This window comes from Eurypyga helias, unplaced genomic scaffold, assembly GCF_000690775.1.
Source record: "Eurypyga helias isolate BGI_N326 unplaced genomic scaffold, ASM69077v1 scaffold1881, whole genome shotgun sequence".
NCBI lineage: Eukaryota > Metazoa > Chordata > Aves > Eurypygiformes > Eurypygidae > Eurypyga > Eurypyga helias.
Genome location: NW_010228768.1, coordinates 6,218 through 33,773, shown reverse-complemented (window position 1 = coordinate 33,773; position 27,556 = coordinate 6,218). Strand labels below are relative to the sequence as shown.

Below are 27,556 nucleotides of genomic sequence, written 5' to 3'. Positions count from 1 at the left end.
GATTACAAAGCCATTGACATTTGCTGACTGTGTCGGTGATGAGCTTCCTTTAGGATGGGAAACTGTTTACGATCAACAGATTGGAGTTTATTATATGGACCACATAAATCGTGAGTAGTTGTATGATTATCTTGAGGAATCTCGCAAGCTGATGTTAACTGATGGCACGAACTTTGTTTCCGATACCATTTTTGCACCTCATACCACAGTAAGAAAATGTATGCAAGTAATTTCTTGCAGTATCTGTTTTCTCATCTTTCAAATGGGGCCACAATCCTCCTTCCATGTGTAAAGAAATTTACAGACTATGATTTGAGTTACCGTGTATTTCCTATTTTCCCAGTCATCCATAGTTCACTCTTCTATACTAAAAACCAAAATACATTCTGAGGGAAGTCCTGATTTTTAATTAGAAGCACTATTAAATACAATAACCTCCTCACTTCTTAGTCAGTATATGTTTTATGTTTAATACAGTAAAAGTGCTATCAAAAAGACAACAGATGTCCCTTTTGGAAACTGAGAGGGAGAGATTTCCAATGTTTTTCCTTTGGACTATGCTGAGCTTTGTATCACCACTGTCTGGCATATTAGCCAGTTGTACTTTAAAAAAAAAGTTATCTTTTACAGCTTCGTAATACTGCTGCTGTTACTGCTGTGCTGCTATCATTAAGCTACTTATCACCAGTGAGTGAATGCTTTTAATATTGTGGGAATCGGCAGTTGATGGGGAGGGATAAAAGAAGAAAGGAGTTGTATGGCCTATCACAGCAATGGTAAATAGTATAAACTGTAAAAACAACCTCAATTGTCAATTAAAAAATAGAAGTGTAGAAGTAGTTTTTGGCTTTGTGCCATCATTGGAATTACTTATGTATTGTGGTTTCACAATTACTTATTTTTTAAAAAACCCAGCAGAATAACAAATGTTCCTATGATATTGTTTGTCCCACACAGGCACTTAGTTGTTGTGAAATTTAAAAAGATCACAAATTAAATAATAAACTTTAAAGAGCTGTTAATGCACTGATCACGAGGACAGATAGCTGAGACAATTGAAAGGCAATAAATACAGACTGTTAGGTAATTCTTACCTAAATGTAATTTAAACATAAAGGTAATTCTTACCTTTATGTTTAAAAGAAGTAGTAGCTTAATGATTGCTGTTTAACCTGTCATGGGAACTTTAGTTAATGCTGAAGTTTAATAAAAAGGGAGATTTACATTGGAGTGAAGTAATGGACCGCACTTGCAACAACCTATGTACATGTGTATGAATGCACATATTAAAATCAGAATGGTTTGGGTTGGAAGGGACCTTAAAGACCATCCAGTTCCAACCCCCTGCCATGGGCAGGGACACCTTCCACTAGACCAGGTTGCTCAAAGCCTTACCCAGCCTGGCCTTGAAGACATCCAGGGATGGGGCATCCAAGCCTGGGAAAGTAAAGCTAATCATATTAGGAGTTAAATAAAGGTAATATATGAACAGAGGAATAGAAACTTCATAGGATCTGTGCTGAACTGAATGAAAGGAATCATTCTGCAATTCACAAGGTTGCAAAATTTGTCTCTTTCAAGATAACTAATTACTTGCAGCCCACAGATATTATCCTAAACAGTAATTCAGCCGTCACAGCAAAATGGGTTTGTCACCCTTAGGCTAATACAGTGCTTGCATATACAAGCAAGATTTACATTCAGAAGGAAGACAGAGCTGATGATATAGCTGGATAATCATTACTGACAATTACTAGGATACTTGATCCAATTTTAAAGTGGACAACAAAGGTACCAATCAAGACTGCATTAACCTCCTTTGTAGAAGTGAGGACTAATGAGCAAACAATCATGTGCATCATGGGATGGTGTCAGGCAAGTGGCAGAGATGGTGTAGAAATGTTTTTGTGAAATGAGTCCTTAACATTGTATTCTGAACTATGTCTGAAATACTTTGAACGGCAGCTTGAACATGAAAACATTCAGGCTCACGTTTGTGGCTGTCTGGTTAAATGCTTTATACAGCATTGGAGTTTTGTGTTAATTGACAAAACAGTTAAAGTGCTTCGGTTTCAAGAAATACTGTGAGAAAATGCAAGGGATAATTCAGAGGGAGTCTTTCTAAAGTTATGCTTACCAGGGACCTCTCACGCTTTGTGCACAGTCTTAAGCTTTTTGCCCTTGCACCTTTTAAAAGAAAACAGTAATATATCTTATTTTTCCAAGCCTCTTGCTATGTTTGTTTACCAAGAAAGTAATAAAAAGATTTCTAGGCAATAACTTTTCATTTATATTGAAAAACCCCAGGAACAGAGGAATCTTCTGTAAATCTCAATGGTGCTTCCAACCCTGATCTCCATCTTGTTCTGTAAATTCAGTATTTTGTTGACACCCTTACTGAGCTGCTCTTGGCTCTTGTCCAAACATCGCTTAAAAACCTTGGTGGCTGCCAGACACGGAATTGCTTTCCCTCCTCCTCAGAGTCTTGGGAGCCTTTGAAGTCTCCTTTAACCAGTTTGGCATTCCCTGGTGGGGGAAATAATATGTTCTCTGCATTTGTCTGGGGCTATTTTTGAATTACTGTAGGTTTTTTAATTTTTTTTTTTTTTAGTTGGTTATAAGGAAACGAAGGATGTGATTTTTTTTTTTTTATTATGCAGTGCAGCTTTAGTTTTGTTGTTACATGGCAAACGTGTAGAAATCCAGGGTAAAGCGAAGCCTCTGTACTTCATAAAGCAGAAGAGATTGTCATGAATAAGTTTTACTGCCTCAGAAGAATGCTGCCAGTGTTTGAGAAGGCTTCTGAAATAATTCAAGAAAAGATGCAGTGCCCTATAGTATAGGACTTGAGAAGCTTAATGTGTGACACAGCATAACATTTTAGCCTTGGTTGTTTTTTGAGATTAGAACTATTAATTTCCTATTCTAAAAGAGACACTAAGATCCAGCTTTTCTGTCTCATAAGTACTTCTCAATATCTGCATAGTTTCCATAGGGTATTAGCAGTTTTAGGAACATGAAATTTGCAGGGATTTCAGGAATATTTAAAGACAGATGAGATAGCATTGCAAACTATCATGCTATCAGTAAAGGATGGGCTGCAGTGTGAAGTCTTTTCTGCTTGCCCTGGATGCAGAGAAGAATTTATGGAGACTGGAACAAGCCACAGTACATCCTGTCCTGGGCTCCAAAGGTAATTTGGGGGAATTGGAGCTAGAAGGTACTGCTGAGAATTGAGGGTCCCTGGCATCTGGGGAGAAGTTGCAGAACTGTAGGCACAACATTGTTGTGTTGAGGAGTTATGGGGAGAAAAACGTTACAGCTGTTCAGAAAAACGTTCATAGGAACCTAATATACAAATCTCTTGTAAGTACTGTTCCTAGATGAGCTTCATGTTTTTGTTTATGTACTTTTCAGATGGCTCTCAAATGGTAGAGCTGCTAGTATGACCTTGACACCATTAAAGCTCATAAAGTGTTTGGCTCAGTCTTCTATAGTTTCTCATTTCATCGCTGACACCAATATATACTGAATTATATACAGAAGATTAATACAAAACATAACTGGCTTTCATCTTTCATGAGAAAAAAAAATGAGTAGGTGCTTACCTCCTGACTGTGCTGTAGGTTCTGCCACTGCTTTGAACAGTGACATTGCATCTGCAGCAACTTCTTACCTGTAGAGCCTCAATCATCAGAAATTAAGATTCACTTGGACATGAGATGTTACAAGGGCATCCTCATGTAAAACATATTTGCTAGCTTGAGCATCACCACAAAAAGAAAACTAATGAGCCAGTAATTTTATAGGATTTTAATGCATGTGTCCGCTTCAAACGTCTTTGGAACTGCAAAGAGATTTCTGTATGATAATAACTTTGAAAACCATTATATGCAGGAAAGATTTTGTACTGGAAACCTATTTTTAATTTGTGTTTGAATATGAACTGTTTTAAACCCTGGAAAGGGAAAGCATGAGAGTGCTGTTTCTGAAGACCAAAACCAAAAAAAAGCAGCAGTTTAAATGCTTTTATGGATTTGAGATGAAAACGATAATTTTTCTGTTGAATGACTTTATTCTTAATTAACGCAAGTGTGTAGTCACTGACCTTTAAGGATGTTATACTTGTGAAGTTGTATGTAGTATCTTAGGGCTTTTTCAACTATTTGTGGAGTTACGGGTTAAGCATTAAGATACCTTTTTCTCTCCTACATGGCTCTGGGTTGTTAGGTAGTCCTTAGAATTTTCAAGTTGGCTACGAGGGAAGGTTAGAGTCAAAACACTTTTCTGTGGGTTTGCTCTAGCTGATAAATAAAAGAATGAAATTGAAATGGCTTTTAGATTTGAAAGGTCTTTTCCTGTTCTTTCACTCAGCATCCTTCCTTCTTCTCGTCCAGGCTGGAGTGATTTTGACCACTGTAGTGTTAGGTGTGCTAGTTGAGAACAGACCTTAACAAAATAATTTGTATTTTTCTTTTATGCTTTTCTCCTTTAGAGCTCACACAAATTGAGGACCCAAGGGAGCAATGGAGAAGGGAGCAGGAACGCATGCTAAAGGAATATTTAATAGTTGCCCAGGAGGCACTCAACGCCAAGAAAGAGATTTACCAAATAAAGCAGCAGCGTTTTGAGCTAGCACAACAAGAGTATCAACAGTTGCACAAAATGTGTGAGGATGACAGCCGTTCCTATGCCAGCTGTGAGTTTACTAGTCTCTTCTTGACTTACCCACCTCCCCTTACAAAAGACGTGGTGTTGGAAATAGTGTGAAGTGTTTCCATCACCTGGTTCTCCTCTGTGTGAAGATCCTGACTACAGAAGTGAGGCGCTATCCCTTGGCTCTGCTATTCAAGGGCTTCCATTTCCTGTTAAGTCCATTAGAACATGGCTTTTTAACAGGGATATATCCTAGCATCTCTAGCTATCTTGGAGCCAGTCATAGTGATGCCTTGTGCAAGGCAACAAAACCAAGGTAATATTTCTGGACTACCCACCTATTTGCACTCCTAAATTCATAGATTATTCCACCCTTGACATGGGGTTGACCTGTCAGGTTAGGGGAAGCCTTCTGCAAATCTATGGTCAAGAGTACCTCTGACCACAAAGTAGGATCTGGTGTTTCATTAGCGCACCTTATTCTTGAATGCCAGTATCTGATCCTAATGCTGGTGGTGTAGGTCACAGAGGCTTTATTTCCTGCCCTTTTCATTCTTCAGATGTTCCCAGTAGCTTGAAGCAGATCATACACTTTTTCTGAAATCTGAAGCTGTTGCACTGCTGTCGTGGCTGTTGGCTGGTGCAACAGGAAAAGGTGTCTTTGCTGAAGAGTCAAAACAGTCTAGTTCAAAGGAGTGTATGAAGTGGGCATACCTACCCATCAGGTGGAAAGGTGGTGGAGTTACACTGCACTGGTGACTTTTCAGTGGCTGCCGTGTGTACAGCCATTGCCAAACTGCCGGATTTGCTGGCAAATCCCATGTATGTGGTAAGTATGGGAAGCTCTGTTTAGCCCTTTCTGAAAATGTTCAAGAAACCTGGCAGGGGTCGGGTTCAAAGCAGTCATCCGTATAGAAGTGTTTAGCTACTGATCCACTAGTATTTATTAATCCAAGGTAATTAATTTGTATGCCAAAATCCTGAATAAAAGATGTTTCCTAGGGCTAAGGTGTCCCACATGGTCTTGACCAAGTGTTCTTTTACTGCTGAACTGGGATTATCTCATATTTTTGATTAGTCTTAAATATGTCTTCTGTAATTTAGTTTGTGACATAACTGAACAGATGTGACTAGTCTTATTTCTCCCTGTTATGTTGAAGTTTCTTGAGAATTATTAGGAAAGATTAATTTTTTTTTCTTAAAGTTTTTTTTAAAAAAGAAATTATTGATTAAAGTGTTTAACTACTGTTTAAATACTTGGAATAAGGTAAAAGATAGTGCAATCAATATTCTATTAGATTATAAAATCTAAATTTCCATTTAGTACAATACTTTTCTAGGAACTTGGGCTCTTTGTTTTTTGACAAAATTTGTAGTAGTTCTATGGGGTACTTTGAATTGCTTCAGGTGAATGTATAGAAATAAAGTTCCATTGAAGATAACATACTAGAAAAATGAAACCTGGTTTTCATATTTTTAGAGCTCTTGGAAAACCAAGTTGCTTGAAACAGCAACAAAATGCGACTTAAAAACTACAAAACAGGAGGTTATCTGTAGTATGAATGCTAATGCTATGTCAGTTGACTTACGTTTCTCAGTCTTCTGGTAGATTTCTTTTTTTGGTATATCTTTGGAATCAATAATGAAATACTGTAAATTTGTTTAAATAAGATTTTCACTGGTTTTGAGGTGAAAAGTTTAATTTTCTACAGATGTGTTAATATGTTTTATATTGGTTTAAGGCCATATGCATCTGATTTGGGAAAATGGGATGGCATGGTTAGTCAGATGATATATTAAAAAAACCCAAACCAAACCTCCCAAAACCAAAACATCAACCAACCAACCAAAAAACCCCTTTGGGGATTAATCATGCTGTCAACTCAAGATTCCCCGAGGCTTCTCCACTTGCTTTTCTTAATCCAACTCCTCCACTCCCTTCTTCTCCATTTATTGTACAGAAATCGAAGGCTCTGCGTTCAAGTGCAATTACATGGCCAAAGTTGGGCACTTACTGCGAATATTCCTGCCTCCACCACCACTTGTTTCAATCTCTTGAGTTAAAAGAACTAAAACTTTACAAGCTGTTTTCCTCCTCTTTGCGTGTGGGTGCTGCCATTAACTCAGTGTCGTGTGCTCATGAGTGGGAGGTGGTGTGAGCTCAGTGCTTGTGGGTTGACAGGGAGGTGCCCATGCAGCAGTTTTGTGACTCAGTTGTGATCAGCACTGTTTAAAAAAAAAAATATCCATAGAAAATCCTGGATTTAGAGAATTAGTCCAGGCATGACTACTCATTTTGGCAAGTTCCTGCACGCTTGATGTGACCTTGGCATTGCAGTATTCTTTCGAGAGTTGACAGGCTCAGTGCAATGCAGACATGGATATGGGTTTCAAAACAGCAGCCTTCAACTCTACAAAGGAATGGTAGGTCTAACAGCACAACCCCATCCACCCACATACCAGGCATTTTTCAGTGGGCAAGTGCTGCTGTGAACGACTCACGCAATAAATCATGGTTGGTCTTGCCCAGCCTATCCTCTAGGACCTTTACTTCATCCGTCTAGGCCTTAGCTTGTAACGCCACAGCTTGGAATCATGGCCTGACTCTAGATGCGCTGTGCGAAGTACTCACTTGCCAGAGGTTGGTCTGTATGTCAGTACCCTACGCTGTTGCTTTAGGAGGCAGCTTCACTCTGAAGTGGATTGAACTGTACTCTGACAGTAGTTTTGGTACTTTACTCCCTACCATGCTGTTAATTCAGCATACCTGGAAAGCAATTAGCAGTTGTAAATGTTACACAAATTGCTTGCATCAGTGAATGCCACCATCCTGTCATCGAAGCTCATTGCTTTTTAGGCAGTGTGCAGTGCTGCTATATACAACTCTTGTTGTTGAGGACAAAAAAAAAAAAAAATCAGGCAGGCCACAGGTAATTCTTCAGCTGTAATTTAGCACAGGGTTATTGTAAAACCTAGTGACATGGAACACACAGAATGAACGCAATGGGCTATGAAATAGCGTCACATATTAACAGGTGTATTAAAGAAAAAAAACCCCACAACATGTAAAATGCTCTTTTCCATCTGTTTAGCATTCTCTGGATTTTCAACTAATACCAAGTATGACCCATATCAGATAAAAGCAGAAATAGCCAGCCGACGTGACAGAGTAAGTAATCTTCTTATCATTTTGTAAAAATATGAATTAGGCATGGGGAATGGAGGAGGACTATGTGGTTTTCTTTTACCTTAGCATTTGCATTGGATGTTGCATGCATATTTGGAAACATAATATTAAGAATTGCTTTTCTACTCTGACCTATTGTTCTGTATTCACTGCATTTCAATGACTTGCAAAGTCTTGCATTTTCCATGTTACAAGCATAAAGATCTTGTCACGAATGTCAAAGACAGCCAGGCTTTCAGAAACTGCTTTCTCTCTGCAAACTGCCACAAGTAGTAAATACTCTCCAGCCGAATTCTTTCTTGATTAAGTGCAGTTCAAGCCCACTGTCTTCATATTTTCCCATTTACCCATTTTCAGTGGGTTTACATGGATGTCGTCAAACTCTAGATTTAGCCATTTATTTGGAAATCTGTTCACAATTCAGTAGACATGTTGGGCAAATAAAACTTTTCAGCTGATTTGGCCGGATCTCCTCTATGAGGGAAGGGTAGTTCAAGTGTTCTGACAGTGATAGGCAGTTCTAGAAGAAGTATTGCATTTATATATATATGTGTATATATATTTTCTTTTTAAACTAGAGTTATACTTTTGTTACAGTCTTTGTTGAAATAGTTGTCGACTTGAATTTCTCCCTTGCTGCTTTAGCAAAGAGTTAAAGTCTGCATGTTGGTTTCAGGCAAATTGATATAGTAGTCATAAATAAAACCAGTTTATAATATTAAGCTCTAGAACCTATTTCTAAATTGTGTTTCTTTTTATTAATAGATAAAATGGGATTTAGCATGCCAGGCACTCAGTTCACAAAATAAATAAAAAATACTTATCTTTGCTGGATAGTGTTCCATTTTTGTTGTAGTGACCACTTTTCACATGAGTGCCTCTGAAAATAAATCCTGTTTGCCACCCTTCAAAGGCATTTATTCTCTCTGTATGTGTTTACTACGTGCTGACTAGTGTTTGCTTGTTTTACATACTCTAAATGTCAGCATATTCTCAACAAGAAAATAAGCCTCATTAAATATTAATAAAAAAAATATATAAGGTCTTCACTTATATGGCTCTTTTTTTCTGTTCCTGTATCTCAAAACAAAATGTTTTCCTAAGTGCGTAGTGTAACCTGTTCAGTGTGCATAGGCATTGAGTTTTTTCAGGTAAGAGGATAAAATACATATGATGAAGTGTTTGTGTACGTGATAATAGTGATTTTTTTTTTTTTTTTAATTTTACTTCTGGTGAGTTGGAAGAGTTAGTGAGGGTATAGGAGTGTTTGGGGGGAAGGTGTGATGAGTTTTGAAGAAAGGGGAAGGCTATGTGGGATTTTCTTTTTAGTCTCTTTCTAGTTTATGTGGTGTGGGTGGTTTGTTTTTTTTTTTTTAACTAATGATTTTGTCATTCACTGACAGACATGGGCAAATCAAGAGCGCTCTGGGTAAATCTTAGAAGAGGTACCAATTTTGATAGCTTGAGAAGAGAGCTTTTTTCTTCCATCCCTGCCCCCTCTTTGGGCTCTCAGTTCTCTCTTACAACTCGCCACTGCACACTGAAGCACCTCCATTCCCCCCATTTGTCCATAGCCCCTTGCGTCCCCCTCCCCACGTTGCTCTCAGCTATCTACCAGCTTTGGAGGGCAAGGAACTATTTCTGTGCAGATCACTCTTGGTGCTGGTAGCGCTTTTCCAAGGTCTGCCCAACCTACTCAGGTAACTGTTTTCATAAAACCACAAAAACGTGGTTTTGGAGACATCGCAGCTTTGTCCCTTTTGATTTATGCTCACTAGTTGGATTAAGGTAATTGGTGGGGGGATTGAGGGGGCAGGACAACATGGAAATAACTGTAGAACATCAGGCTGCCATTTCTGGGAGAGAGGACGATGCTGTTGCCAGTGGTTTTGGTTTCCTGGATTGAAAAATTAACAGCATTGCATGTTCAGTCTTTTTTAAAGTTGGCTAAGAGTTGAAGATGGTTGGGAGGTGTCTGTGTGCTACAAGGAGAGAACAAAACTCAGATGGATTGAAACTCGCTGTCTGATGGCATAAGCTATTGGAGACAGAAAACCAATAGAACAGATGAGGATATTGATACTTTGAAACGTGGATGTTGTGACCACTGTTTGGTTGTGTCTTGGCAATATGTCAGAAAGTCTTGTGTTGTTTTAATGTAAATTTTAAAGCAAAATAAGAAGAGATACTGGATTATCACTTCGATTTTTTAAAGTAACTTAAGATTTTGCATTTGAAAAACAATTATTTGTAATATGAAAGCTTCTGTTACATATTTTAAGTTATTTTGTTATATTCAGCTTTCTAGGCTAAAACGAGAATTGGCACAGATGAAGCAGGAACTGCAATATAAAGAAAAAGGAGTAGAAACTCTGCAAGAGTAAGTTAAGAGTTTGTGGGAGGATTTTTTTTTTTCTTTATTCACCTTGGAATGAATCTCTTAAAGCATTGCCAAAAAAAAAAAGTTTGAAAACTCTTAATTGCTTTGCTTCAGAATTTCTGCTGCGATACTGATGCGGGGTGAGAACAGTGTGAAGTGATGGAAGAAGGGTTGGACAGAATTGCTTGGAATGGTGATTTCATAGATCCACATAAACCAGTTTTATAGGCCCTGTTCTTCAACTCTTCCTGAAGATGTCAGGGTGGAATTAGATTTTTAAAATATTTTCCAAACATTTTTTGGAGATACCTACCGCCTGGAGCACAGCCCAAAGCACCGTGCAGTAGTCGTTTTCCTGTGAACAGTACAGAGGCTTTCAGGCTGGGCACAAGACTTCTCCCCGGGGGGAAAGATGTACACAGCAACACTGCTTCTCCCTTTTGCCTGATGGTCAGGTTGCCTCTTTCTGTGCAGTACAGCTGATTTGTCTGTGTACAGTAAATCTGATGGTCTGAGAGACCCTGGATTTTGTTGCATGTGTGCAGAACAAGTGCATGTAAACGTGACTCCTTGTCCTCTCCCTGCAAGGGAAGGGAGCTCAGAGCAATTTGCCCCTGCTCCCAAGGCTATTAGGCAGCCTGAGCTCTGTTTCCTTTGTGCTCAGTGGTGACAAAGGTGGTGACCTTCTCCCTGCCACTCTTCCTGCAGGCCATCAGATGGGAACTGAGTGACTTCCATCTGTGCGCTGCTTAGTCACCTACACATATGTAGCACATACGCGGGATGCCCAGTGGGATAGGGAGAGAGGTTGCCGGGCCATGGAAAAGACAGCAGGTAAACACAGGTTGTTGTGACTTCCAGATCTGTTCAACAAGGCCAGGAGTTAGACCATATGTTGAACAGCTCTTGGATTTGCTTTGGACATGTGGCCATGCATTTAGAAATTTTGGCCTGTTTTCCAGCATGCATGTGAACAAACTGCCTAATGCAGGCGCTTCCTGAAAATGTTGGAACTGTTGCATGTCTAATGCCTTTTGCAGCACAAGTACAGTATCTGTGGACATATTTTGAAGCTTTGGATTTATTGCGTTGGTGCTACAAATTATGGACACACACTTTTGCTTGAGGAATTCTGGCAAGGTTCCAGGTATTCTGGAGCAATTAGGTTACTGATTTCCAACTTTGATTTTGATTGGTGTTACGTCAACAAAACGATATTATAAGGAAAGAGACTCAGATTTTACTTTTAAAGGAGAGGGAGTAATGCATGCACTTTATATTGTGGTGATTTGGGGGTTTTTTGTTTTAAGCTTACAGGGTTCTGTTGTTTTATAATGCGTTTTAAAAACTTCAGATAAGAAAACTTGTTCAACCAAAATCCTTCATTGGCAGTTAGAATGTAATCATTTCAGGCATAAATACAGTTTTATTGACTGCATGAAGTATTTACAGGTAATTTACAGAATTGTTAATGTATGATATTAACTGCAAATTAGTAAAGTTAAGCACTCGGTGTATTGAAACAGCAAATATTTTAAGTATAGACAACATTTTAGGATGGTGGCCTAGATACCTAAGCAGTAACGGAACAAAAGCATTTTTGTCTGAATATTCTTAATTGTATTTTCTTTGAGTAAGAATTGCTTTGCCTTTTCTACTTTTCTCTGTTTGTTTTCCTTGTCCTGGTTATTGGGTTATTTTAAGGGAATAGGTTCAATTGTTATATGAAAGGACTAACCACTTGACTAGAATGACGAAAGTATTTGAAGGCCATTTGAAACTCAAGATTGTTTTAAATAATGTAATTCATTTAAGATAGTCCAGCAAAGTAGTGCAAGTTTTTGAAAAGTAAAGTCTGTGAATGATTAAGAATACAAATGTTAGTCTTGGATTTTAGCCCAAGTGAAGCTGCCCATAGTCCAGGATGGGGGTATAGGGGAGACATTCACGAGAGGAATTATTTTAAAGCATATCTGATTAGTCAGTGGTCACCCTAATTGTCCCGTTTCAAAGTTCGGGGATGACAACTCAGTGCTTCGGTGCTGCTCATGGCTGCTGTTGCTACATTCACTCTGTCCTGTTGGTGCATCGGGTGGCATTTGTTGTTGCTTGCTGAAGCTGGGGGGACTGTTTTGCTGGCGTGTGATCTGGGGTTGCAGTGAATTTCTGTTGGTGTTTGGGCCTTGCTGAGCTCTGCTCTCTGCAGTGACTTCTTCACTCGTGAACCAGAGGCTTGTGGGTTTGTCTTGTGTTTTTAAAGTAATTTTTAAATTGCCTTTCTAGTGAGATACGTGCTTTCTTTTGACTGTTTTGCTTCTAGTAGGAAGCAAGCCAATTTGGAGAGTACTCGCACTATATCAGCTGAAGAGAGAAGTTTCTCTAGCCTACTTGTGTAGTCAGCAGACCAGTCAGGCCTGTGTTCTGGGTTGTCCCTGGGCAATCTCTCCCCTACCCTTGTATTTGTCGGGAGGGAAGGGTCAGTCGAAGCTGAAGTACTTTTTCTTTTTTTTTTTTTTTGCATATCCACAAAGTAAACGTATTGTCTAAAAAGAAACCCATTGTTCCTTCTTTAAAACAAAAATGCTGGTGTGTTTTTTCTCTTTCTTTCCCCCCCCCCCCTTTTTTTTTTTGCCCCTTAGGTTTCTTACATCTCAGACACTTCCCCCTTTTGTTACCTTTTCTAAATTTTTGGTCTGCATAATTTATCTTCCTTCTTGTGCTAGGTCAAATTTTCATGTAACTGCCAAACTGAGAATGGCATGCATCCTGTTCAGCTGTGTTAAAGCCATGTTCTTCGCTTTGTTTCAAGTATAAGCCAAGAACAATATTAGGAGCTGTCACACTTTGGGCTTTACATCTGGCTGAATGTTTGCTTTGAAAGTCTGACCAGAATGGTGTTATGAGCAGGTATCAGATCCTGCTGCCATGCAACTCCCTGTGCAACCTCTGCTGGGCAAAGCTCTCAGAGAAGAGACAAGTTTTATGGTGAGGGTGGTTAGGTTCCTCAGTATTTCCATCATTTTATGTTGCTGTCTGAATCAGATGCCTTTGATAAATGCAAATCTCTTGCATTGACATTTTCCACCTTCAGTGTCTGCCTTGGACTGTGTTTTGTTTTCTGTTCTTTTTAATTTTAGTAAAATGTCTTAGTCATCTTCAAGAATAATAATTAAAAAAAAAAACCCAAACCAACAAACCACAAGACAACTAGAGAAAAGTGGGGTTTGTAGGGGGTGGAGAGAGGATTGATTTTTTTTTTTTTTTTTAATGTGTCTACAACTCCAATACAGTCAGAATTTCAAACTTTGTAGTGCTCCAGCTTTTTATTAGGGCTCTATTTTCTACAGTGTCATCCAAATTTGGCAGTGTGGTGATAAGCCTTTGGACATCACAGTCTTCCTTTCCCCACTGGAGACTTTCTAGAGTTCACCACTGAAAGCCTGCAAAGATCCTACCCTGCGTGAACGGTGTTCCTCAGCCTCCACGAGTACCCTTGTCCCAAGGTGTGGCTAATCCTGTTGTGGCCCAGAGTTACAGGGTTAAAGATGAGCCTTTCCTGGAACAAACTCCTTCCTCTGACCCAGCGGCAAGGACTGAAACCGAGGAGCAGTTCCTCCTCCCTTGTGTTTTCAGTGACCCTTCTGCTCACCGGCAGGAATTTTGGAGGAAGAAGGCGTTTAGCAACAAAGGAAATGGAAACTCGGCCAGTTGGCTGCGAGAGCAGACTGAACGCTGAGAGAAGTTGGGAGAGATGGAATTAGGACTGACTAAACAATTTGTAGCTACAGACTAGAGGATATGAGACCTGACAAAAGCTTTAAAATTAGATTTTAACTCAACTACAGACCTGTGCGAGGATGGGGGAGGCTCGGGTATTTGAAAGCATGTGGAGGAGAATAGTGTATTAGCACGTGTATTAGTACTCGATATATCCTAGAAATATCTTCCTCAGAAAATGTTCATAGTTTTGTGTATTACTTGAATGTTCTTTTTATTCATAGAGAGGTCTAATCTGTATTCGTATCATACTATTTTCCATTAATAAAATGGGAGATTCCTGCTAACTTTGTGGCTTTCAAAGCCAGAGCATTATGAAAGGAGGGCAAAAAACCCCCACCAAACCAGATGATGAATAACAAGTAATTCTGTAAGATACTTAAATCAGTTTAGGTTGACAGCAATACTGATTTAAGCTCAAATATTTCTGGCAGTAGAAACTTCTCTGATTCTTTCCTTAAACAACTATCAATTCATAAGTAGGGCTCCAAAGTGACGTCCAGGAACATGAATATGTGGGTAACAGGACAAAAATCTGGTTGAAATTAAATAATTTCCTTTTCCTGAAATGCCACCTTGTACCTGGCAAACAGTATAATGAGCAGTTGTGTAGGAGGCATTTTCAGGTCTAATGTTTGGATGGAAACGATGTTCTTAACATTAAGGTAACCTTCAGCTAAAACCACGTTACCTTTTTCATGTAACTTCTAGTGAGCTGGATTAGTTGTTTTACCATAGTTTATCTGATCTTTTCAAGATTTTTAACTAAAAATTAGTAAAGACTCAAGTTAAAAAGGTCAAAAAGAAAATAAACCCAACCAAACAAAAAGTCCAGCTTCAATCCACATGACATTTAAGTCCTTTCTTGTTCTTGAACCAAAAATCATAAAGGCTTATGTATTTTCTTATGCAACATGGGGAAAATTGTGTTTAAGTCTGAACCTCAAGCTTTCTGCTTATTTTGTGTTGTCTTCAAAAGCAGGAACTGTCAGGAAAAAAAAAACAAACCCAAAGCATAGAAACCCAACCTGTATTTTTTTTTTCCTAAATATTGTGAGCTGCACAATAAAACCACAGAATTTTCATTCAAGCCTTTTGATTTTGCATTTTAATATTTTAATTTTAAAGCAAGTAATCTTCTTCAAGTGGAATTTCGCTGATTTTGTTTAGCTGGCAGAACATGCTGAGTGAGCGTTGTTTGACGGTCTTAGCTTAATATAATACCTACCTTGAAACTTCTGGTTATTCTCAATATTTTAAATAGAGTTTGAATATTTTTGTCATGTATGTGTAGCATAACCTCTCCTACTACAACTTTTATAAACTAATTTCTTGTGTAATGACCAATGTATTTTTACCTTTAATTCTGTTAACCCGACACACCTTTTCCTGGAGGTGGTCATTCTTAGCATCAGTTTTAGGGATCATTACACGTACCACCTTTTCTCTATCTGCACACTATCTAGGCTAGATTTACTGGAAAATTGAGGTTTTCATATTTTAACAGGAATTTAACACAACTAGAACTTTTATTAAGTGCTGCAGAGTCACTGGTCTTTATCTATAAATCAAAGCAAATTATCAAGATGATACACTGGATTAGGCTTCTGCATCCTAATCTGTTGTCCTCTGCTATTGTGAACTGCTGGAAAAGTATTTAAAAACTCAGACAGTGGATGTCCCACTTAAGATGAGAGATTTTTATGTCAAGATGGAACCATTAGCAGTACTTCACCCTAGTGTAGTGAGTAGTGCTCTTGCTTCATGCTGAGTTTGCATTTGAAATCTTCTGGGATAGTCCCACATGATGTTCTTTAGAACAAGAAGATGATGTATTGTAGAAAAGATATTCAAAGATGCCCGTAGTGGCAGGAAAGCATTTGCAATAAAATCTTAGGAATCTTTTCCTTTTGAGTTATTACTGTGTAGGTTAGTTGAAGGTTGATTTTACTTTTGTTGCGTGAAGTAGCCCACAGATGCCTGTAAGCAAGCTCTGCATTAGGATCTTAAACACAAGAGACTTTTGGTTCTGCAGAACCTGGGTAGATAATTGCATTGTTTTGTCTTTCAAGTGTACTTGGCACCGAGTGCTGTGTTGATTCCAAGTAGAGTATAATTTTATTCATGGAAATAAAGTGTTACGTGAATAAGCAAGAGGTCTTAAAACATCTACGTGCTTTCTGATTATGTGAAAATCTTAATCTGTTCAACAGGATTGATCGTAAGATGTCAAGTGCTCATACAAATTACAGACTGGATGAAGCACAAGCTATAATGAGTGAGCTTCGAACCATAAAGAAAGCTATATGCACAGGTGAAAAAGAAAGGCAGGACCTTATGCAGGTAAAAAATACGCTACTGAACAAATAGCTGCTAAGAAGTAATAACCTACCTCTGTTTTCTTGTTTGTGATTGCACTGGGGTTACCAAGTGTAAACAAAAAAGTGGGGTGGTCTACACTGATTTTTCTGCCAATAGCAGGCAGCTTGAAAGAGGTAAGTAGTTTATATAGTTGTTTATGCTGTGAACACTAGACTTCATATGCGTTTCATATGTTTGTCTTAGATAACATACTATCCTTACTTTTAGAACAATGTCTTTATTGAATATAGCTTTCCACTGCTGCTGACTGTATCAAAGGCTGCTTTGGAGTCATTATGCTGCATGTAAAAAAAAAAAAAAAACCAAACCAAAAATACTCTGAGGTTTACCCTGTTTGTTTTTCATTTTGTTTAATGTCTCTTTGTATTACCTATAATGAAGTAGGACTGAGAATTCATGTGCTAAAATGTTTACCAGTTTATCTACCATGTTCTTCCTTTTATAAGGATTTCACAAAACTGGATCTCTGTGTCACTGTACTACAGTTTGGCATGTCTCCTTTTTTGGCCACAAGCGCTCCTCTTAAGTACTCAGGTCAAGACACATGTTAATTTCAAATGTTCTCACAAACCCCTCAAAGAGTAGGATTAAATACAATGTATACAGAAACCATTGTGCAAGCTTTAAATTATTTTGTGAATTGAAGCATGAGGATCGAGGGGAGATGCATGCTGAGTGGTGATCTTACTTTCGGCTGGATTCTGCATCCAGTTTCAGGCTTTCAGTCACTGTGTCTGCGTTATCAATGTGATGGGAGCTTGATCAAAGAGCCACAGGCCTCTGCCACCACTAGGACTTCAGTCTAGACTTGCGCAAATAGGCTGCAGATACAGAGAGGTGACAAGGACAGTTCTCTTCACCCAGTCTTCAAACTGCTATGTGAAAAAAGACATCTTTATTACTTAAATTTTTGGTTCCATGCTAAATTAATATTGCAATTCAAACATTTTCTTTCAGTTTTCTCTGCAATAGTGTTTTGCTGTTTTCTTTTATTTTTTTAATTGTTAAATGACATGAGTGGCTACTAATCTGCATATAATGAATTTCCATAGCTCTACAATTATTCAGTCTCCAAAGCATTACCCAAAGGTCAGCTGATGTACCGCAAATCTTTATTCAAGTATACAGAACACTTAAGTCACTATGAAAAGTTTCTGCCTTGGCAACTTTTAACATACTTGATATTTTGTGTTGGCCAAGTTTTAAAGTGGTTCTCAGTCTTCCACATGCCTGGCTAGCAAGAAATGATTAGAAAGGCAGTTCTTCATGAATGCAGTGACGCACATTTTAGGAAACTAACTTGTAATTTAAAGATGTGTGTGAGATCTTGGAGCAGCTTAACTACTGGCCTTAAGTTGATTCCCCCACTAGATATTTTTTCTTTCCCCCTTTTTCCTTACATTTTCAGTGTTCAGTGGCTCTAAATCCAGCTGTAAACATTGAGATGCCTTGAAAGTCGTACCTATTAAACCAACCATAAGTGCACTTGCAGTTTCTTCAAATGCAGTGTTGAGGGAGTTAGAAGTCTAGGATCGAGCTCAGCATCCAAGGATTGGGCAATGCTGGCAGCACCCGAATTTAGAGGTTGCACAAGACAGTCGCAAAAATGAAAAGTGTTGCCATCCTTCTTCGTGGATTTCAGTGACATACAGGAAATACCAGTCTAGGGGGTATCATTTCTGTAATTATTGACAGTCTGTTGGGTAGCATCCAGTAATAGACCTGTAGTCCCAGAGAATCTAGAAAATAGTTGTTCTGCACAGGCCTAGCATGCAAAAGAGTTCTGGTTTGGTTGGAATTCTAATAAGGGATTAAATGCTATAGTTTGCAAGATTCACAGTTGTAAAAATTGTGCATTTCTGCCAACTTTCTGCGCTCTGCAAAAACACCAAGCTTTCTACCTGATATTTTTTTAAATTTTGACCAAAAAAATGAAATTTTAAAAGATTTTATCACCAAACTTTCCTGTGCTTTGCTCTTTTATAATCAGTTGAAGATTTTTGTTATGGATTTATTTAGCTTTGTCAAACAAGTGCAAGTCTATTTTAAGTATCTTCCTAATGAGTTCAGAATTTGTTTTTTTTAATTTCCTATCAATTTTGAAGTTGTTTTTTCCTTGAAAATGCTACATTTTAAAGCTATTGTTGGTAGGACAAGCTTGCTTATGAAAAACTCTTTGTTTTGAAAGGTGTTTATAGAGAAGTTCAAAGTATTGTGTAAACAGACGGGGATTTATTTCAGAGAAAGGAAATAGACAATTTCTTACTATTTCTTAATTTAAATCTGTCCAGTATAAGCAACAGAACTAAACATAGTAGAAGTGACTCAGTCTTCTGTAGGTGCTTGCAATATTGTAGCTGTCATAGAAATATGATAATTGGATCAAGCTGTGTGGGAGGGAAGGAGAGGGTGGTCAGATTTAACCTGGGTGCTGTGGTTACAAATAAAGCTAAATATGCAGTGACATTGCTCCTCAAAAGTGGGCAAACTTTTTATATAAAAAGATTGAGTAATCAAGGTGTGTGGTTAGGTTCTTGAAAGCAGCATGTATTTCTCTGTCCACCTCCCACTCTTCCCCATCCTTTTCATACTCCTGTTTCTGTTCCAGTATGTGCATATGATTTTAGAAATGTTGTCCTTCGGAAGCATAGGGATTGGGGGGTTTTTTCCTTTTTTCTTTTCCCTTTTTTTTTCCTTTACCAGTTAAATGGGCTAAATAGGTTAGATAGCAACTACTCTGAAACTATGTGGCAGAGAGTTTCCAAATCAGAGAGCTATAAGCAGTGATGAAATGACATTTCTGTCTTCTTGGGTAGGTCTAGGCTGGTGTGCCTGGAATGGTAGGCTGGTCTGGCAGTTTCTGTGGGATTGCTGTAAACAATCCATTAACCCTAAGAGAAAGATGGATTCCTCCATATGGCAGGGGAGGATATGACTCCTAGCAGTTTATATAAATTGTTTCTATCTAAAAGTATGCTAATTCTGGTTGTAATTTTCCATGTTAGGATTGCTGGAGGCTGTGCTTTCACTCATCCAACTAGAAGGACTCAAAGCATATATGCTTACCCTAGAGCATAGTCAGCTGTGCACACAGATATATGTTAAGGTGATACTGCTTGGTGATTGCCACCTGCCACATGCTGTGTAATTTTTAAGCAGTACCCTGGGTTTAGCAACTGTGCCCAGATAGGAAGCCTGGCCAGTAGCCAGGCAGCCCTTCGTTACCTGCCAAGGAGATGCTGGAGGGTGTCAGGAGCACACCACGAGGGCATAAAGCAGTTGAAATATGGACAGAAGTTTAGATTTAAGTTCTGGTATGAGGGTCTTTGGGGTTACATATGCCTGTAACATGGTTTGCGGTAGCAAAAGGTGCCAGGTGGGACTTAGCTTATTTGGGAGAAACCTAGGGTTTTCTGAATCCTCAGTTTTTGGTCATGGGACTGGCTCTGCTTCACTGGGAAGAGGACATGTTAGATGTTTGTGTAGCTATGATTTGAAATTATTATTTCCATGTTACAAACCCATTAGGGATCCATCTTGATCTTCCATACAGCAGGAGACTGACAGGACTGGATGATTTCCAGTGAGATTTGAAGAGAGTTAGACAGGATTCTGCAATTTTCATGAAGTGGAAGACATTGTGGGTTTTTTTGCCATGTCATGAAGTTAATTCTGTAGCAAGCCTTGGGGGGTAAAAGGGACACTAGCCAGGGACTTTTCGGCAACATAACTTGAAAGTGAATTTTGCTGTCTTGTCTGAGAAGAAACTATTTCCTTTGACCTTCTTACTAAGATGACACAGTTCAGTCGGGAGGTGGCAGAAGAATTGTCTTTTTTGAGGACCCAACACAAACTGAGCTTCTGGAGGCAAGTAGTAGTAGCTGTGTCCCAGTGCTGGCAGGTCTGGCATTGCTTGGCATTATCCTCTGTCCCTGCCAGCGCTGAGTGTAAAATCCCAGCCCCACTCAGACCTTGTAGTACCAGCAGATGGAGACTGAAGAGGGAGCAGCACGTGCTCTCCGACATGTCGTGGGTACCTATGTCTCTCCCTGCCTTTCCCTAATAGGAAGAAGACAAAGTGCGTGTGACTTGGGGGGGTGGCAGGAAGGAGCACAGGCCCCCCTTCTTGTGGCTAGGGAGTCCACTTGTTCATTCGTCCTGCACCAGGCTGGGTATTTTTAGTCTTTTTCATCTCTAGTGGAGGCAAGCCTGAGGGAGGGACTGGTATATAATGACGAAAATGGAGGGCACCAGAAAAAGCTGTTTTTCTGTGGCCAGTTTCAAGGCCTGCTGCAATTCCTATGGATGCAAGGTGGCCCTGCTGGTCCCGTGAGCAGCAACCAGTTGCTGTTACACAGGTTCATCTTCTTGACTCTGTTAGAAGAATCTTATGGAAGAAAAGGCAGCATTGATGTGTTATGCTCTTTAAACTGTGCTTTGAAGACTGAAAAAATGCTGTGGTAATTGGATGTGGGCAATAAATGGGGCTCGGTGCAAATCAGTTGTCAGAGCCACTGAGATTCCTAAGTGCCAGCCTTCTTCCAGTGCGCTGCTTCAGATTTGCCTCTGATTCTGTAGTTCAGACACAGGAATAAGCAGTTTTGAGAGTTTTTATGTGTGTCTTTAGAACCAAATGGTTTTATTCGGTTATGATTTGTAAATTGATACAGCTCTTCCACCATCACCCATGATCAGTCCTGGCTAAATGGGGACATCCTAGTTGACTGGAGGTTAACCAGTGTGATGCCCATCTGCAAGGGCTGGAAGGAGGATCTGGGGAACTCCAGGCCTGTCAGTCTGACCTCAGTCCCAGGGAAGGCTATGAAGCAGATCATCTTATGTGCCATCACATGGCACATAGAGGACAAGCAGGTGATCAGGCCCAGTCAGCATGGGTTTGAAAAGCATGTCCTGCTTGACTAATCTGACCTTAGTGGATGAGGGAAAGGCTGTGAATGTTGTCTGCCTAGACCTTATTAATGCCTTTGACACCATCTCTCCAGGAGAATGCTGTGGGACACTGACTACTCATGGCTTGGATGGGTGTACACTTCACTGAGTAAAAACCTGGCCAAGTGACAGGTCCTACACTTGAGTCACAGCACCCCCATGCAACACTACAGGCCTGGGGACGAGTGGCTGGGAAGCTGCCTGGGGGAAAAGGACCTGGCGGTGTTGGTTGACTGCCGGCTGAACATGAGCCAGCAGTGTGCCCAGGTGGCCAGGAAGGCCAGTTGTATCCTGGCCTGCATCAGGGACAGTGTGGCCAGCAGGACCACGGAAGCGATTGTTCCCCTGTACTGGGCACTGGTGAGGCCGTATCTTGAATTCTGTGTTCAGTTTTGGCCCTTCACGACAAGAAAGACATAGAAGTGCTGGATCGTGTCCAGAGAAGGGCAGCGGAGCTGGGGAAGGGTCTGGAGCACAACTGCTTTGGGGAGCGGCTGAGGGAGCTGGGGGTGTTTAGCCTGGAGAAGAGAAGGCTCATGGGAGACCTTATTGCTCTCTACAACTGCCTGAAAGGAGGTTGCAGAGAGTTGGGGGTTGGTCTCATCTTCCAAGTGACAAGCGATAGGACAAGAGGAAACTGTCTCGAGTTGCTCCAGGGGAGGTGTGGGTTGGATATTAGGGAAAATGTCTTCATGGAAAGGGTTGGATATTAGGAAAAATGTCTTCATGGAAAGGGTTGTCAGGCATTGGAACAGGCTGCCCAGGGAAGTGGCTGAGTCACTATCACTGGGGGTATTTAAGAGACATATAGATGTGATGCTTAGGGTCATGGCTTAGTGGTGGTATTAGCAGTGCTGGGTTATTGGTTGGACTAGGTGATCTTAAAGGTCCAATATTGTATTGTCAAGTTATTGTTACATTTTGTGTGATTCTGTCCTGTTCCCCTTTCCTCTTAAAGACTGCTCGACATTTCTGCTTTTACCTCACAGTTTGTGTCATTGTCTAGGCATCTCAAAGATGTCCCTTGCTTAACCGAAAGTGTAAAATATTTTTTAGCTATGTGAACCTTGGGTAGGAGAGCTCAAGGGTGAAATAAACTGTCATAAAAATACAATCAATACAAGGTACTCATCAAGTTGGATCTGATAGCAGTAGTTGCTAAGGAATGTAACCTGTCTGAAAGATGGCAAAAGGGCAAGTGAATCACATTTGTCTTTCCTATCAGCTAACCTGAAGGTTGACAGCTGCTAGATTTAAAGAACTGTAAGCCACACAAAACCTAAAACATTCATATATCTAAACCAAGTAATTTAAAATCTGTTTGCCATTAGATACATGTTTTAAATGGAGACACTTACTTCAAAACAAAGCTTCTGCATGTTAATAACACTACAATGAATTGTACTTTCTGTAAATATGTCTTTATAGGCAAGCTACCTGTCATATTTCTAAAATGAATTTTTTCTTTGTTTTCTGTTAACAAAAGAATTATTAAAAAAATCAGGTTTTCTATGGGTTTTTTTTTTTTAATCTCTTCTCCTGTAGAGCCTGGCCAAATTAACAGATGGATTCAGGAATAGTTGTTGTATTACAGATTCCCTGCAGGATCTCCAGCACAATTCTAGTTCACTCAGCGACTCCGGTTTACCTCAACAACACTGCGATGCTTGTTCTCAGACTGACATCACTGGAGAGGTATGTGTTCCTGTGTGAGACATTCGCTGCAGAAAATAAGCTGCTTTTGTACTATAGTGATACATGGTTATTTCCTGTTTTAATTTAAGAGGTGTGGGCTGTAGCAGAATGAAAAATCCAAAGCAATATTGGTGGCGAGGGAATTGTGTTTGCTTCTTGTTTCCAGAGCGTGTGAGCGGTGCTCATGAGCGGTAGGCTTTGTGGTTCTCTTACTTGAGTGTGGCAGAGGGGCATAGCGACGTGCTCGCAGGTCAGTGACAGGTAAAATCAGCTCCTGGATTCAGCCAGCCTGGCAGAGCACTTCTCGCGTCGTCACTTTGGTGACCGTGGGTTCATCTGTGAGTAACAGCTCTTGCTGAGGTGTCCGCAGACCTCCTCTTCATGTCACCAGCTCTGACTTACTCATACTTGTAATGATACAGGAAGGAAGAAAATACTTTAGCTAGCCTGAAGTTGCAGTAGAGGCCTGATTGTGCAACAGCGTGGGGTGTTAGTATTCTGGTAGTAGTGATGAATGTATATATACATATATTTTAAATCTTGTCTTTGTCATGCTTGTCATCATTGTTCATATAAATCAAAGATGCAGAGTAGACATCTGTTCCTTTTCTCTGAGACAAGGGAAATATTTTTTAGTCTCCAAGTATTTTTTCTTAAAAACTAACAAAAATTCTGATCTCGTGTCCTATCTTTATGCTCAAATATGCCTTTAAATACAGTATTTGAGAAGAACATAGTGGCATTCCCTGGAAATAGTTCTGTGTGAATGAAACTGTGTATTCCAAATTATAAAAACTTGGCTGTCACTGGTACAATGACAGCCGAGCTGTTCTTCAGCAATAAAACATTTGCTTATGTGGATGAGATTGACAACAAAGCCAGACGTCAACCTGTTTGTGGTTTGTTAGTACTGTAGTTTGGATGTTACTCCACATAATTTGGTTAGAAATTTTTCTTGAACTGTGTAACTTTTTAATTGTAGTCTTTTATCCTCTATTTCTCCTCTTTTGTCGTCTTTCACTGCTGACTAGTTGCCAAGTTGGATGTCTCCAGATGTCCTCTACAGAAGAGGAAATCTCTGTTTTTGAGCCCATAAACTTCTAAAGCGTCTAAGAAAACTTCGCAAGCATTGAGCTGTCTTTCAGTGTGTTAGGTAGATGGTGCTTTTGGGATGCCATTTTTCAGACTGATCATGGATGTCATTATTGAATTCCAAAACAAGTTACCAAAAGGAACATAGCAGCGTTTTCCCATTCACAGTGCACATTGAATGCTATCCAAGACAAGTCAAGGAAAGGCTGAAATATATATATATTAGGTATAGGTTTTTCATCAGGAAAATAAAATTACATAATTATGTTAATTGTTTTCCTGAATTACTAATAGTGGAACGGAGTAAAAAAGAGATGGATTTTTTTACGAGTGTGATGATGAAGAGAGCAAAAGCAGCAGTTAGATGTTTTTCAGCAGCGCACTTAACAGGGACTTGGGTTTTAACTCTTAGACTGTACTCAGACTTCCAAAGAGGGAAACTGCTGATGCCCTGAGTTGGAGAGAAGTTGCTGTGGAAACTGGGCTGTATACAACAGGAGTTGTAGTATAAATGTGCATTCTACAACTCATTAAAGGGTGAGGTGGTGTTTTTGTAATAGGGCTTAAAATGCACTGATGATCTAAGCGCTGTATAACACATCACAGTACGGGGAATGTAATCTAAATTAATTCTAATTAAACTATCCATAAAATAGCTGTATCAAGTAGTAAAATATTTCAATTAAAATACTCTTGATATTTTAAGCTTGGATAAAACTGAAAAGCTTTGACCATTCATCAGTGATTCTGCTAACCCTTGATTTCCAGGATCATAGTTTATTGGAAGGGCTAATTTATCTTCTGTATTTTTAGCAAGAAACCAGTTTTGGATTTCTAAAGCATAAAATTGATTTTTATGTTATTACTTAAAGCATTGAGTTTTTTTAATGAGTCCAGTAAGTGAGAGTAATTTATTCCTTTATTGTGAGAGTCTTTTTAACTTTTAATTTCTCCCTGTCTTTTTTTTTTTTTTTTTCCCCCTCCCCTTCTTGCTCTTCAACTCTGCAAAAGTTTGGGTTTGATGACAAAACAAGACTTGTAGACAAAGTAAGACTGAACTGGCAGTATGAAGAGGCCAAGAAAAGGTAATTAAAGATAAATTCGTCGGGTTTCATTTTTATTCTTGTGATCAAAGTTTTCAAAGCAGAACTGGAACTGGCTTCCTAGCTGAAATGTCTTTAGAAAGACTCATTTGCTTTCTCTTGAGTAGTTCACAGATAATAAAAGCTTAGGTAAACATAAGACTTTATCATAAGATTATTATATTTGCTTGCAGAGATGAAGCGAAATGTCAGCCTTGTTCTACACTTGTATAAACACAAAATTGCAGTAGTTGTAATTGAACTGCTTCACATTTTTCGCCCTTCTTCTCAAACCTCAATATAAACAGTCTTTAAATTTATGCTTAGCAGCCTGGTCTGTCAGTGTATTTAGAGCTTTGCATACCTGTGTTCCAAGTTCAATGTACTGAAGTCATGAGCTCAGTGTGAAGAAAGAATACAGAACTTCTCTGAGATAAAGGAAGATGTTCATAGCTGATCAGAAAGGGTACATAAAAATAAGTGTTGAGATTGAAAAAATCTGATTAAAAATTAAATACAAACAAAAAAAATCCACACTTGAAATAGATTAAATTTTCACTAAGTCCTTCAATCTAATTGCCTACCATAAGTATTTCTTTTGTGGATGTCAGTCCTGCAGTGTTTTTTCATGGCTTTGTAAAAGTGATCTATTCTTAATTAGTACTATTTTTAAAATACTGTCTACTAGTATGGTTTAGCAGATCCTCGTTTAACCTCATTGTTTTCAAACTATTTGCCACGTCTTCAGGACAATAGTGTAGGTATAGATGATGGCTTCAACACCATAATATTATTCATTTAAGGTTATTTTAATTTGTGCTGATAGAACACTTTTATCAAAATTGACTGACACTTGAAAGTTTCTATATAGTTAACTTTGAAAACCTTAGTTTTTAGATTTTTTTTTTTAACTTGCGATTTTTCTTTTCTACTTTTCTACTTTGCCAGTTTTTTTACATCTCTCTGAGCAAGGGTTAAGAAGAAGTTCAATGCTTTTGCCTCATTTTTTTCATTTTATGGTGACTTTTTCTTTGGGGGAAAATGTAATGCTGTCATATGTTTTGGCAGCGATTGGAAGCTTTATAAGCAATTCCCCATCTTGTTGTTCTTGGAAAATGTACCCACATTTGGATGCAGTACAGGCTTAAAAGAAATTGAATTGGTGCAAGCATGTCAGAGATATACAGCTAAACCTTCAGGATTTGTAACTGGAATTGGAATGATCAAGTCTGCATTGTAGAATACAGCATGTAAATAGCAGTGACTATTACCTAATAAAGGTTAAATAATTGGGGAGAAGAAGGGCAAAACCAAAACCCGTCAGTGTTCTGTTTGGTCACAGGCTTAAACCTTACCACTTAATACTCCAGTGATAATTTAGGGATTCATGACAGTTGCTGAAAGAAGGAAGATAGCATTTAGTTTTATGCTGTTTAGTTTAGCAGTGCTGTGAAGATTGTATTAAATATTCTTAGTTAGGTTTTCTGACATACCTTTTCTATGTGCTTTTCAAAACAATTATCATCTTGTGTGTTATTGCAGGGAGAAGATGGAGTGGTGGGTTTTGGGTTTTTTTTTCGGGGGGGGGGGGGGGGGGAGGGGTGGGAAGGGTGTGTGTGTGTTGTGGGGTTTTTTAGTAGCAGAAGTATTTCTCAGCTGGAAATCCTGAACATTTCTGTATGCCTGGAATGAAGTATTTCTGAACATCAGAAGTGAGCTGGGGTTTGATGTCAATTAAGTGTAGAGAATCCGGGTAACTAACCTTCCAACTAGAGCATGGTGATTGCAGTAAGGGTAGTTTTGCCGTCCTGGGGTAGCAGCTCTGGTAATGGTCCGTTATTTAGCAAAAGCATGTTAGTTGCTTTAAAATAGTAGCATTATTCAGCCCAGTACGTTGTACGGAAGTAATCAGCTTTCAGCGTTTGAGTGGAACTGCACAAAGCTCATTGCCCCTACCAGTTATCTCTGCGGTTGCATTCTTCATTTATCATGCATTCCTTCCCCTTAGCTTGCTGGCATTTCTGTGGGGCTTTTGTCTCTGCTAAATATCTTTGTGTTCGCTCTCCCTTGGCTGGTGAAATATCTACTGTTACTGCACAGTGTGGGTGACAGAATGTGCTGCGATGGATTAAAATCTACAAAGTAGAAAATTAAAATGCTACAGTATGCCACAACTCTGAAGCAGTATATTATCACCCCTTGCTCATCAAACAGGGTGTGGAAACATACAGCAAATAAGTACGACAGACAAAGTGTCTTATTTCCAGGTATTAATGAGAGACTTTTAAAATACACTGAAGAAGAAAAGTACATCTTTGCCCTTCAAGGAAAGCAGGGAAGAAGCCCCAGAAACTG

The 27,556-nt window shown here is 39.2% G+C and overlaps 1 protein-coding gene across 1 annotated transcript; it reads left to right on the top strand.

The window, feature by feature from the left end:
• On the top strand, positions 1-25,208 carry LOC104515940 (protein WWC3-like; the record flags this gene model as incomplete). The annotated part of the gene is made up of 7 exons (XM_010160116.1): positions 1-110; positions 4,496-4,699; positions 7,749-7,825; positions 10,144-10,223; positions 16,214-16,343; positions 22,878-23,027; positions 25,131-25,208. Coding segments are annotated over 7 exons (829 nt in total), but the record flags the coding sequence as incomplete, so codon positions are not given.
• Positions 25,209-27,556: the final 2,348 nt, after the last annotated feature.